This window comes from Capra hircus, chromosome 15 (genome assembly GCF_001704415.2).
Source record: "Capra hircus breed San Clemente chromosome 15, ASM170441v1, whole genome shotgun sequence".
NCBI classification, from domain to species: Eukaryota; Metazoa; Chordata; class Mammalia; order Artiodactyla; family Bovidae; genus Capra; species Capra hircus.
This window is the reverse complement of record NC_030822.1, coordinates 50,594,104-50,607,743: the sequence shown is the minus strand read 5'-3', so window position 1 is coordinate 50,607,743 and position 13,640 is coordinate 50,594,104. Positions and strand designations below refer to the sequence as shown.

General features: G+C 47.9%; 1 protein-coding gene across 1 annotated transcript in view; it reads left to right on the top strand.

Annotated features, from left to right (window-relative positions):
• Window positions 1-13,640, top strand: part of TECTA (tectorin alpha) — an 81,283-nt gene that overhangs the window by 20,926 nt on the left and 46,717 nt on the right. The window contains exons 7-9 of the mRNA XM_018059641.1: window positions 2,195-2,765; window positions 4,694-5,286; window positions 6,592-7,165. Coding sequence (XP_017915130.1) covers window positions 2,195-2,765; window positions 4,694-5,286; window positions 6,592-7,165 — 1,738 coding nt within the window. The remainder of the gene's footprint in view (window positions 1-2,194; window positions 2,766-4,693; window positions 5,287-6,591; window positions 7,166-13,640) is intronic.

Here is a 13,640-nt window from a genome sequence, read left to right as displayed (position 1 = left end):
TGGCCTCCAACACCAGTTACCTGCCTGATTTCTCTGTTTTTAATCTCCACGTGGGCTTCCCAGGTGGCTCAGTGGTAAAGAATCCACCTGCAAGAGACGTGGGTTCAATCCCTGGGTCGGGAAGATCCCCTGGAGAATGAAATGGCAACCCACTTCAGTACTCTTGCCTGGAAAATCCCATGGACAGAGGAGCCTGGTGGGCTACAGTCCACAGGGTCGCAAAGAGTAGGACTCAACTGAGTGACTGAGCAAGCGTGCCATCTCTACCTACTTCAATACATCCTTCCCACTGGCCAGAAAGGACTTCCTCAAACACAAGTCTGACCATGTCATTCCCTTGCTTAAAACTTTTCAGAGCTCTTGCTATAGAAGAGAAATCCACGTTATTTTTTGTTTTAGTGGGGTTTCATTTTGTCTTAAAAACAGACTTTTTTCTGAGGCCTGTTCCCAACACAGAAGCCAAAGCAATTCTCCCAAAACGGAAGTCAGATCTTGTCCATCTTGTGCTCTGTGCGCCCTCTCGGCTTCCCTCAGAGTCACAGCCAAAGTCTTTACAATGGCCAACAAGGCCCTGCCTGTTCTGGCTGCCCTTATCTTTCTGACCTCACTGACCACTGCCCTCTCCCGGCTCTCTACTCCAGCCACATGGCCCATGTGGCCCCAGTGTGCCCAGCGCGCTCCACCCCAGGGCCTGGCTGTGCTGTCTGCCCGAGCCGCTCTCACCCCAGGTAATGGCATGGATTCCTCCTCATCCCAAAGGTCTCCTTCCCCGTGGGGCCTTCCCTGGCCCTATTTAAAATCGAAAACTCTCTAGCACTTTGGACCCACATTCCCAGCTTTATTTTCCTGCAGAACAGTTTCCTGGTGGTGTCACCTATTTTCCTTATTGGTTTTGTTTGTTGTTGGTCTCCTGAAGGGAAACAGATGTTCCAAGAAGCACATTTTTGCCCCCAACTCTTAGAACAGAGCTGGACACACAGAAAGGGCTACGCTATTGACATCTGCTTGTGTCTCTACCTGCCTCTCCAGCCACCCCTTCCCTCTGCAGCCCAGCAACACCCGATGACTCTCCTCATAGTCGTGCAGCCCTATCTAACCGTGCAACTTCATTCTCTTTTCCTGGAATTCTCTGACCCCTACTCTTCCTTCAGCCACTTCTGTTTATCTCTGAAGACTCAGGTCAGACTTGATTGCCCCTAAAAAGCTGATATGAATGCCCCCCCCCAAGCTGGATCAGTGCTCAGGTACCCTTCTCCCACTGCATCACTGCATCACCTATGAATGCATATTTTAACTGGTACATTAAAATAATTGATATTTGTGTCTCTCTTCCTCAGACCAAGAATTTATCAGGGGCAGGGACAATTACTTTTTTTTTAATTCTTTTTTCTCAACATCTAACATAGTGCTTGGTACCTAGTAGGTGTTCAGATTTGTTGTGTTGAATGATGACATGACAAAGTCCTGGTATCAGGAAGTGACAGAGTGAAATACTCAGAGAATAACACCAGGGCAGCCTCAAAGCTTGATGGTGTGGGATGGTTTATAGTGACCCTGCCTGCTGGGAGGAGTGTCCGAGGGTGCCAAGGGCAGTGCAGGGATCATGGAAAGTGACTTGAGCTGAGACTTAAAGGATGGATTTAGAGGAGAAAAGAGGAAAAGCCAGGTAACTAGTCTTTAGAGAAAAGACTTGAAGCTGGCCTGAGAGCCAGGCTTCCCACAGGGTGCAGTGGTGAAGAATCTTCCCAGCCATGCAGGAGATACAGGAGATACGGGTTCGATCCCTGGGTCTGGAAGATCCCCTGGAGGAGGAAATGGCAACCCACTCCAGTATTCTTGCCTGGAAAATCCCATGGACAGAGGAGCCTGGTGGGCTATAGAGTTGGACATGACTGAGCATTCACACATGCCTTGAGAGCCAGGCAGGAAGTGTTGAGCACCACCTGGTCCCCAGAGGGGTCTAGAGTGGCACTAAGCAATGCATATCTGTCACAAGCCAAATGGCAGCCTGCTCTCAAGGGTCCCGGGGGCCTCCGCCTTCCTGGAAGGCAAGCCCTGCCCTCCGGTGCCTGAGCAGCTTGGGGGCCACGAACTCTGGGGCACTGAGTTGCTCCACCTCCTTTTCCTGACCTTGGCTGGACCCGCTACCCTGGCCTCTGCTCACCTGCCTTTTCACTATTGCTGTTGTTGGCAGGTTAATGACCTAGTGGCTTCTTTGCCCGTCACCTTAGAATTGGGGGCGGTGAAAGTCTACCAGAGTGGCATGTCTACTGCCGTGGAGACGGATTTTGGGCTCTTAGTGACATTTGACGGCCAGCACTACGCCTCCATCTCCATCCCAGGCTCCTACATCAACTCCACGTGCGGACTCTGCGGGAACTACAACAAAAACCCTCTGGATGACTTCCTGCGCCCTGACGGCAGGCCGGCCATGTCAGTCCTGGACCTGGGAGAGAGCTGGCGGGTCTACCACGCAGAGTGGAAGTGCGACTCAGGCTGTGTGGACAACTGCACTCGGTGTGATGCGGCCACCGAGGCCCTCTACTTCGGACCGGACTACTGCGGCTTCCTCAACAGGACGGACGGCCCCCTGTGGGAGTGTGGCACTGTTATGGACCCCACGGCCTTCGTGTACAGCTGCGTGTATGACTTGTGCAGTGTGAGGGACAACGGGACCCTCCTGTGTCAGGCCATCCAGGCCTATGCCCTTGTGTGCCAAGGCTTGGGCATTCCGATTGGAGACTGGCGCATCCAGACTGGGTGTGGTAAGCTGGCATCCCGTCCACACAGAAAGCCGCTCGTGTGCAGGGGGGCTGGGAGAGGGTTTCCAGGCTCCTCAGAGAGCTCCCTGTTAAGACTCATTACCTGAGGGTCAGGGTGAGGTTGAAGTATCACAGATGATAAAGAATGAACTGTAGAAGGATCTTGACCTTTCTCCCCAGCCAAAATGGTGATCAGAAAACAAGAAACTACTAATAAGCATCCGTGTCTGGACACACGGAATATGTGGCCAGAGTAGGGCCATTAGCAGTAGTGGCCAAGCCAAGGTTGAGGGGGTGGTCCAAGCTGGAGGTGTCTATCTCTGAGGCCATTGCGGAAATGCAGATGTGGGCCTGGGGAATCAAGACCAGATTTTGGGGAAAGTAGTCACCGTCCAGATATTTATATAGAACCCATGGCATTTTTGTCCTTGGCTCTTTCTTCTTCACTTGCAGTCCCTCCTGCTTCGGAGCATTTCAGCTGGCCAGAGAAGGGGCAGTAGACAGGGCAGGTAGAAGCTTTCTAAAACGCTGGGTGGTGAGGAAAAGCCCCAACAGTGTGGGAAACCCACCTGTCCCCTTGGAATTACACTTTTGGATTGAGTGTTTGGAACCATTTAGCTGCTTTATGGTTTCCTCCTATGCAACTTTCTCTCCATAGCTACTCTTCCTAGTAATGTAAATGTTAAAAACCAGCAAACAAAAAAGCCAAATCACCTGTTAGAATTTTGTTTCTTTCCTGGTCTTTGGTTTTCTCCACAAGAGTAAACAGAAAATTATACCCCATGCATTTGAGAGTGCTATGGAGGTGAGATTTTTTAAGTTTCTTTCAGTTCCAAGGCCAGAGGACAATTTTCTTTCTATCAGTTTAAGTTGGCTTCATAGAAATTAATATGCATCAGAATCAATTCTTTCAGAATTAATCAAGCTATTAAAAGACAATATATTTAAGTGTTGTTTTTTATTTTTTTGCTGTGGAGACTGGCCAGCCTCTATCATGCCCGAAATATCCAAATGCTGATTCAAGCTAAGACTGACTATGATTTCTCTTTAATCCTTGTATAATCTAAGAGCATCCAATTGCCTAAATTTTTGCCTATCACAGCTAATTTTTTCTAGTGGTACTGCTTTCCTACCCTCCACATTACTCTCTCTCTCTGTCTTTCACTTTGGTGGGATGAATTAGATTTAATTCAGAGAACTAGTCTGTCAGGCTCTTGAGCGCCCGCCTGTAGGATTCAACCAGACCCAAACCAGAGTCAGATGTTTTTAAAATAAGAACTGAATGCTTCCAAGGCAAGAAGGGCCTTTGGAAGGCATCTAGTTCTAATCTAGTCTCCTGGTGGAACGGGCACACAGGTTCTTTTCAGATAGCCAAGGTTCTTTCTTATTTTTCAAATCCCAGAGAATTTATTTTCCATCTCATTTGGTCCCTGTTCGAAAATTCACTTTTTCAAATTCCTCCTCTAAGAGTTACCTTTTTCATTTCGCCTGCAAGTTGGATTTATTTCCTTCTAAGAATGGGGCATGCTCTTTAAAATCAGACCAACTTATACGCCCATCAGGTGAATATCTTAAACCATCTCCCTGGTTGTAGATTACTCAGTACTAAACCTGTATTTAGTAATCGGTGGAATCTAGTTAGGATAGTAACCTGAAGTTTTTCTTCCAGTCTTTCTTCCATCTTCCTTCCAAGATGATCAAACGAGGTTCTAACCCATCTCGCTGCTCAGTAGTTATTACCAAAGGACTCAGTCTCCCTTCCCCCAGCGAGTGCCGGCTAGACCCTCCTCCGGAACCAACTGGTCCAGAAGGGGCGTTCTTCCTCCAGGCAACCCCCCTGGCCCCCTGCCTCCGCCCCGTGCGTGGCGGATCTGGCCGGTTAGCCCCCGGGTCGTTCACCTTGTCACACTCTCTCCTCTCCCCTACGTCAGTGTCCACCGTGCAGTGCCCGAGCTTCAGCCACTACTCCGTGTGCACCAGCAGCTGCCCAGACACGTGCTCGGATCTGACTGCCTCGCAGAACTGCGTCACGCCCTGCACGGAGGGCTGCGAGTGCAACGAAGGCTTTGTCCTCAGCACCAGCCAGTGCGTCCCGCTGCACAAGTGCGGCTGTGACTTCGACGGCCACTACTACGCCATGGGCGAGTTCTTCTGGGCCACAGCTAACTGCACGGTACAGTGCCTGTGCGAGGAGGGCGGCGACGTGTACTGCTTCAACAAGACATGCCGTGGCGGGGAGGTGTGTGCCGTGGAGGACGGCTATCAGGGCTGCTTCCCCAAGCGGGAGACCGTGTGTCTGCTCAGCCAGAGCCAGGTACTGCACACCTTCGACGGCGCCGCCTACGCCTTCCCCGCCGAGTTCTCCTACACGCTCCTCAAGACCTGCCCCGAGCGGCTGGAGTACTTGGAAATCGACATCAACAAGAAGAAGCCAGAGGCGGGGCCCGCCTGGCTGCGGGGTGTCCGGATCCTGGTGGCCGACCAAGAGGTCAAGATAGGAGGCATCTGGGCTTCGGAGGTCAAGGTAAGACTCCTGTGGCCTTGGGGAGTTTTCTGATGAGTCTCGCGGTGGAGCCGTGTTCTTCAGGCTTGCCTCGATGCCTCTGACCGTGAGCGGATTCTAGGACCCCAGTGACTCTGAAATGTGAGAGCTTTCTGACTGTCAACACCAAGTATGCCTCAAGCGGAGACATGGAGTGAAGCTGGGATTCCTCAAATGAGAGGAGGACCAGCTCCCCAGAATAGCAAATACTTACAGGACGCCTACTATGTGCCAAGCACTATCCTAAGCAGTATGACATTTCATCCTAGGCCATAGATAACTATTCTCATTTTACAGATGAGAAAACTGATGCACAGAGAGGTTAGGTGACTTCCCCAAAGACACACAGCCCTAAAATGAGATTCAAGGCTGGGTCAGCTGGCTCCAGAGTCTGTGCTCTTCACCCTGTACTATGCTGGGTCTTCTATTTATAGATGGAAATCGATGTGACACTAGGGTGCCCACCGTGGTGCCTCCCGTCCCTCTGCTCTGGTCTAAAATAGCCAATACTACACATACAGGCTCATAGATAATTAGTTCTACAAGGAATCTTTGGAAATCACCTAGTGCAACTCCTCATTGTCATAGGAGAATCCCAGAAAGGCTAAGTGAGGGCCCTGGGCCTGACTCCTGGGCGGGGGCAGACTGGAGATGAGGGAGGGTGGGGGAGGGGCGGTTCGCCCTCCTTCCAGTAGGACATGCATTTCATAATACCACATGACATCTAATCTAGAAAGCAAAAGTCAGTGCAGTAATAAGAAAACATCCATCCACAAACTGAAAAGGCTGTGTTTTTATTCCCACTGACATGCTGGCAGAAATTAATTTATTGAACTAGTGTTAGGTAGATAGGCAGATGGACAGCTGGATAATTAGATATATATACCATGTGCTTCCAAGGGGCTGAGACACAGGAAGAGTAAGATTTGAAGAGCAAGGAAGGGAGAGGAAGGAGGTAGGAGTTCGGGGACAGGTAAGTCACATGTCTACAATGACCTTTGCTCACACTTCAGTGTTTGGAACTAGCTCAGGGCCTCACACACACACACACACACACACACACACACACAAACAGCAAATGTGCTGGATCAGAGGAGCCTGGGAAAAAAGCAGCAAAGATGCCCATGAAAAAACAGTTGACGTCTGTGTGGTTTCCACAGACTGTCAGCTTCTCGACACTTCTCCAAGGGCTAGCCATGGGGCAGAACCACATCTTTATTCACAGCCTAGGAAACTGTGGGCACTCTGTGCATATCTGGGATGAGTGACAGTGATTTAATTTTTCAGGTGAATGGTCAGGAAGTGGAACTGCCTTTTTTCCATCCTTCGGGGAAGCTGGAAATCTATCGAAACAAAAACAGCACGACGGTGGAGTCCAAGGGTGTGCTGAGCGTGCAGTACTCAGACGTGGGTCTGCTCTACATTCGACTCTCCACGGCCTACTTTAACTGCACCGGGGGCTTGTGCGGCTTCTTCAACGCCAATGCCAGCGACGAGTTCTGTCTCCCCACTGGCAAGTGCACGGACAACCTGGCAGTGTTCCTGGAGAGCTGGACCACTTTCGAGGAGATCTGCAATGGGGAGTGCGGGGACCTGCTGAAGGCCTGCAACAACGACTCGGAGCTGCTAAAGTTCTACCGCAGCCGTTCCAGGTGCGGCATCATCAATGACCCCTCCAACAGCTCCTTCCTGGAGTGTCACAGTGTGGTCAACGTCACCGCCTACTACCGCACCTGCCTCTTCCGCCTGTGTCAGAGCGGGGGCAATGAGTCGGAGCTGTGTGACTCCGTGGCCCGGTACGCAAGTGCCTGCAAGAACGCCGATGTGGAGGTGGGCCCCTGGAGAACCCACAACTTCTGCCGTGAGTTGGGGCTGCGTTATGGGGGAAGCCGGCTGGGATGATGGGCGGGGCAAGAGCTGAGACATCCCACTGGATCTTCTTCTTTTCCTGGTGGAATCCCACACTCAAGGACAATCTAATTATCTTGTAGACTTTCCCTGGGTGTCCTCTGGAAGGCCTGTCCCCCCAGACCAGACTGTTTCTCACCTTTATTTTTGTTTCTCATCACACAGTCCCTCTTGGCTGTAGAACAGTTAGCTCTTGACCCTTGGTTTTATCTAGTGGAGGAGACACATCATGTCACAGCACCAGAAATCTTTGTGACAGCTCAGTGGGTGCCTTCTCTCTTGGCAGCAGGACCCCATTCATTTCAAAAGAATGTGATCAGTTGGGGTACCTTCTCCCAAGTAGAGATTAGCCCTATTCCCAACGACAGCTTGACAATGGTTATGAAAAGCCCCATGTAGCTGGTTTTTCATCTTGTCCCCAGAATATTTCACCCCTCTTGGCACTACTGGTAGTAATTAGAATGATTGCTGGGAAGAGGAGATAGAGAACCTCCTCGGCTATGGGGGAGCCCAGAGGGAGGAGTGAGTGGGAAGGTAGAAGGAGAGGTGGCTGAGGAAGTGGGACCCAGGCCTGGAATCAGGACTGACCCACCTGGACTACATCTCCATATCTCTTCCCTACCAGGAAGGTCAGACCTCACCAAGACCAGCTCCACCATTGAGAATTCCATCCCTCACGACTGATTATCTCTTCAGGACACTGATTCATAGCATAATACAGTTACTGACCTTAGGAAACTTAACATTGATGCGATAACTTAGCATTTGTATTTCAATTTTGCCAGTTGACCCAGTAATGTCCTTTATGGATTTAGCCCTCTCTCAGCACAGATCTAGTCTTAGGATCCCACGTGGCATTTAGTTGTCATGTCTCTTTGGTCTCCTTAAACCTGGAACAATTCTTTAGCTTTCTTTGTCTCTAATGATCTTGTCATTTTTGAAGAATAGAGTCTCCCTCCTTTTGAAACAGAATGGCCCCCATTTGGGTTGGGTATATCCCCATGAGGGGGTAACACTGTACACTGCACCAAGCTTCCTGCTTAGGAGATGCCTGTTTTCCTGCTGGTATCAGGTCACATGGGCGGCGCACTCTGTAGAGCCTCCTTTCATTAGGGATGGGCATGTTGATCCCTTGGTCAGGAGGTGTCAAATGTCCTCACTCTGTGTCATTATGGGGTTTCTCCCATGCAACTAATGACCACTGTGTGGGGAAATACTTTAAGACTATGCATGTCCTGCTTGTCCTCAGAGTCCCCCTCCTCGATTTAGTGCCCACCGAGGACTTACACTGGTATTGGTCTTCAGCATGGTGTTTGCAGGCTGGCAGTTTCCAACTCCTGTTTTCTCTCCACTAGTGCCCGTCAGCAGCTGTTATTTTTCTGAGCCCTCGCTTCTCTCCTGTCTGCCTGTCCTCATTTATCCGTCCATCCACCTGTTTATTTATCTCAATCATCCAGCTTGTGGGGTCTAGTTCCCTGACCAAGGGCCAAGCCTCAGCCCCCTGCTTTGGAAACGTGGAGTCCTGACCATGGGACCTCCAGGGAAGTCCCATCTATCTTATCAATATGCACACGTGGATTCCTGTTTTTTTCCCAGTTATTTGTGTTTCCTATCGCTCATGCTCACGCACAGTCACTAAGTCACGTCCCACTCTTCTTGACCTTATGGACTGTAGCCCGCCAGACTCCTCTGTCCATGGGATTTCCCATGGACAAGAATACTGCCGTGGGTTGCCATTTCCTCCTCCAAGGGCTCTTCCTGACCCAGGGATCAAACCCACAGCTCCTGCTGGGCAGGCGGATTCTTTACCACTGAACCACTGGGGATATATTACATTTGTTAATTATTTCAGCATTAAAATTGTTTCAAATTTGGCCCGTGGGAGCCCCTTCAAGTTGCCTCCTACCTCCTTTTCATAGGCTTCTGTTATTTTCTTTCTTTTAAAAAATTTAATTTATTTTTCATTGGAGGATAATTGCTTTACAATGCTGTGTTGGTTTCTGCCTTACATTAACATAGGTCAGCCATAAGTATACACATGTCCCCTCCTTCTTGAACCTCCATCCCACCCATTTTCTTACTTTCTAGATTAACAAGATGCTCCAAATCGTCTTTTAGCCTTCCCTTCCCCAGCCTAGAATCAACCATTACTCCAAGAAGCCCAGGTTCCTTTTGGTGGAGAATGCTACTAGAAGTTAAGGTCTGGGTACTTCCCTGATGGTCCAGTGGTTAAGACTCCATGCTTCCAATGCAGGGGACATGGATCGATCCCTGCTCAGAAAACTAAGAGTCATTGCAACAGGGCCTAAAGATTTTTTAAAAAAGAAGAAACCAAGGTCTTGGTGAGGCTTACCTGTCACTACTGGAGTATCCTTACTTTGCCTCTAAGCCCTTTCAGTAGAAAATTCTTAGATAGAACTAAGACACACACACACACACACACACACACACACACACACTCACCTTTATTTTATAATAATACCCTTGTTTCTGAATATCAAAAATCCAAAGGAGTGTCATCCCAGATATAGGTGGTTTTGTCCCAGGTGACCCTGACCACACTGGGGAGGGTTTAATGGCAGAGGCTGTCAGTCCTGGAGCTGGAATTCTGGGAATGTTCTTTTCAGAAATTCACCTAAAGGGAGGGAGGCTCCAAGGTTTCTACTGACCACCACACCTACTGGGACCTCAGAATGCCTTCCCTAGGCCTTCTTATTAACCCACCTCCCACATCCTCTTCTGCCTTACCTCTAGCTTGTCTGCAGTGATCTCCGTCCCTCCCCCTGCACTCAGCTTTGTAGTTATAGTTCATTCATGTTACAGGATTACAGACTCTGCCCATACCCAATCCATGTTGTTGCCAGACTGTATCTGTGTCATCCTCTTAGGCTATGAGATCCTACCCAGCGGGAAATGTCACTGGATTGTTTTTGTACTGCACCAAGCACAGTTTGGTGGCACTGTTCATGCGAAGTAAGTGTGGGACCATGGAAATGATGCTTTCTTTTCCTGGTTGCAGTACCTGCTGAGAATTGCTTCTCCCTATCCTTCACCAACAGTTCTATGAGGACCTATAAGACCTAGAACTAACACACACACACACACACAAAAAATGCCCTTTTCCTCCTACGGGACAGGAATGCAAAAGTAGGAAATCAAAAGATACCTGGAATAACAGGCAAGTTTGGCCTTGGAGTACAAAATGAAGCAGGGCAAAAGCTAACAGAGTTTTGCCAAGAGAACACACTGGTCATAGAAAACACCCTCTTCCAACAACACAAGAGAAGACTCTACACATGGACATCACCAGATGGTCAACACCGAAATCAGACTGATTATATTCTTTGCAGCCAAAGATGGAGAAGCTCTATACAGTCAGCAAAAACAAGACTGGGAGCTGATTGTGGCTCAGATCATGAACTCCTTATTGCCAAATTCAAACTTAAATTGAAGAAAGTAGGGAAAACCACTAGACCATTCAGGTATGACCTAAATCAAATCCCTGATGATTATACAGTGGAAGTGAGAAATAGATTCAAGGGATTAGATCTGACAGACAGAGTGCCTGAAGAACTAACTATGCACAGAGGTTTGTAACATTGTACAGGAGGTGGTGATCAAGACCATCTCCAAGAGCAAGAAATGCAAAAAGGCAAAATGGTTGTCTGAGGAGGCCTTACAAATAGCTGAGAAAAGAAGAGAAGCTAACGGCCAAGGACAAAAGGAGATATACCAATTGAATGGAGAGTTCCAAAGAATAGCAAGGAGAGATAAATAAGAAAGCCTTCCTCAGTGATCAATGCAAAGAAATAGAGGGAAAAAAACTATATAGAATAGAATAGAAATAGAATGGGAAAGACTGAAGATCTCTTCAAGAAAATTACAGGTATCAAGGGAACACTTCATGCAATGATGGGCACAATAAAGGACAGAAATGGTATGGACCTAACAGAAGCAGAAGATATTAAGAGGTGGCAAGAATACACAGAAGAACTGTGGTCTTAATGACCTGGATAACCACAACGGTATGATCACTCACCTAGAGCCAGACATCCTGGAATGCAAAGTGAAGTGCCAGACATCCTGGAATGCGAAGTGAAGTGGGCCTGAGGAAGCATCACTGTGAACAAAGCTAGCGGAGATGATGGAGTTCCAGTTGAGCTATTTCAAATCCTAAAAGATGATGCTGTGAAAGTGCTGCACTCAATATGTCGGCAAATTTGGAAAACTCATCAGCGGTCACAGGACTGGAAAAGGTCAGTTTTCATTCCAGTCCCAAAGAAAGGCAATGCCAAAGAATGCTCAGACTACGACACAGTTGCACTCATCCAACACACTAGCAAAGTTATGCTCAAAATTCCCCAAGCCAGGCTTCTACAGTACATTAACTGAGAACTTCCAGATGTTCAAACTGGATTTAGAAAAGGCAGAGGAACCAGAGATCAAATTTCCAACATCTGTTGGATCATTGAAAAAGCAAAAGAGTTCCAGACAAGCATCTACTTCTGCTATATTGACTATGCCAAAGACTTGGGCTGTGTGGATCACAACAAACTCTGGAAAATTCTTAAAGAGATGGGAATACCAGACCAACTTACCTGCCTCCTGAGAAATCTGTATGCAGGTCAGGAAGCAACAGTTAGAACTGGACATGGAACAACTGACTGGTTCCAGATTGGGAAAGGAATACATCAAGGCTGTATATTGTCATCCAGTTTATTTAACTTATATGCAGAGTACATTATGTGAAATGCCAGACTGGGTGAAGCACAAGCTGGAATCAAGATTGCCAGGAGAAATATCAATAACCTCAGGTATACAGATGACACCACCCTTATGGCAGAAAGCAAAGGGGAACTGAAGAGTCTCTTGATGAAAGTTAAAGATGAGAGTGAAAAAGCTGGTTTAAAACTCAGCATTCAAAAAACTAAGATCATGGCATCCGGTCACATCACCTCTTGGCAAATTGATGGGGAAACAGTGGGAACAGTGAGAGACTTTATTTTGGGGGGCTCCAAGATCACTGCAGATGGTGACAGCAGCCATGGAAATTAAAAGACGCTTGCTCCTTGGAAGAAAAGCTGTGACCAACCTAGACAGCATATTAAAAAGCAGAGACATTACATTGCCAACAAAGATCCATCTAGTCAAAGCTATGGTTTTTCCAGTAGTCATGTATGGATGTGAGAGCTGGACTATAAAGAAAGCTGAGCACCGAAGAATTGATGCTTTTGAACTTGGTGTTAGAGAAGACTCTTGAGAGTCCCTTGGACTGCAAGGAGATCAAACCAGTCAATCCTAAAAGAAATCAGTCCTGAATATTCATTGAAAGGACTGATGCTGAAACTCCAATACTTTGGCCACCTGATGCAAAGATTTGACTCACTGGAAAAGACCCTGATGCTGGGAAAGATTTAAGAGGAATACAAGGGGATGATAAAGGATGAGATGGTTGGATGGCATTACTGACTCTATGGACATGAGTTTGAACATGCTCTGGGAGTTGGTATGAACAGGGAAGCTTGGCTTGCTGCATTCCATGGGGTCACAAAGATTTGGACATGACTGAGCAACTGAACTGAACTGAATCCTTCATCAGAGCCTGCAGAGCTGGAGCAAGTGCTTTTAAGTACCTCTTTTAGAGGGAGACACGTGGACAGCAGCAACTACATGGAGCCTGGCTTCCTTGGGTGGAGGGTCACGGCACACACTTGAGAATGCCCTAGAATGTGTGGATGGGTCTGGCGAGGCAGTCCAGAGCACACACACACTTTATAATCAAGTCTTTGAGTACTAAGAGGTTAATCTGGCCGGGGTCTTGCAGTGTGGGGATTGGATTGCGTGACAACTGCGAATCAGGAACACAGTCTCCTTTGGGCCTGGAGAGAAACAACCGCTGCTTCTGTGTTCGGATATTTTTTTAACCGGCGCTCACTGGCAGAGTCAGACTGCCCAATTAAGTAATTTCAGAGGCATTTTGGGGGCCAGGAGAAGTTTTATTACTTCGCTTCTGTATATGCCAGACTTTCAGACACATTCAGACAACACAATAATTCATAAAATGGGAGCCATTTAAATAAGTCATGTTATTTGCTATCACCATAAACCTCCAGTCAGTGTTAGAACATTCATAATTTAGAGACAAATGTGAAAATCCCTCTCTACAGACATATTTTATTAGTGCTGAACTAGCCTTCAACTAGTCAACAGAAATGGAGACAACCCCTTAGCCCAGAGGGAAAAAAAAAGATTGGCTTTCAGTACGCAGTGCGGAACTGTTGAGTTGGTACTCATCAGCAGGTCTATTACTGTCAGGCGCTTTTTCTCTATAGTGTCCTTTGTGTCCTTGGATTATAAAACCCTCTTAAGGAGTGATAGTGTACATAATACCTAAAAAGAGCCTTAAAGGCAAGATCTTAAACTCCCAG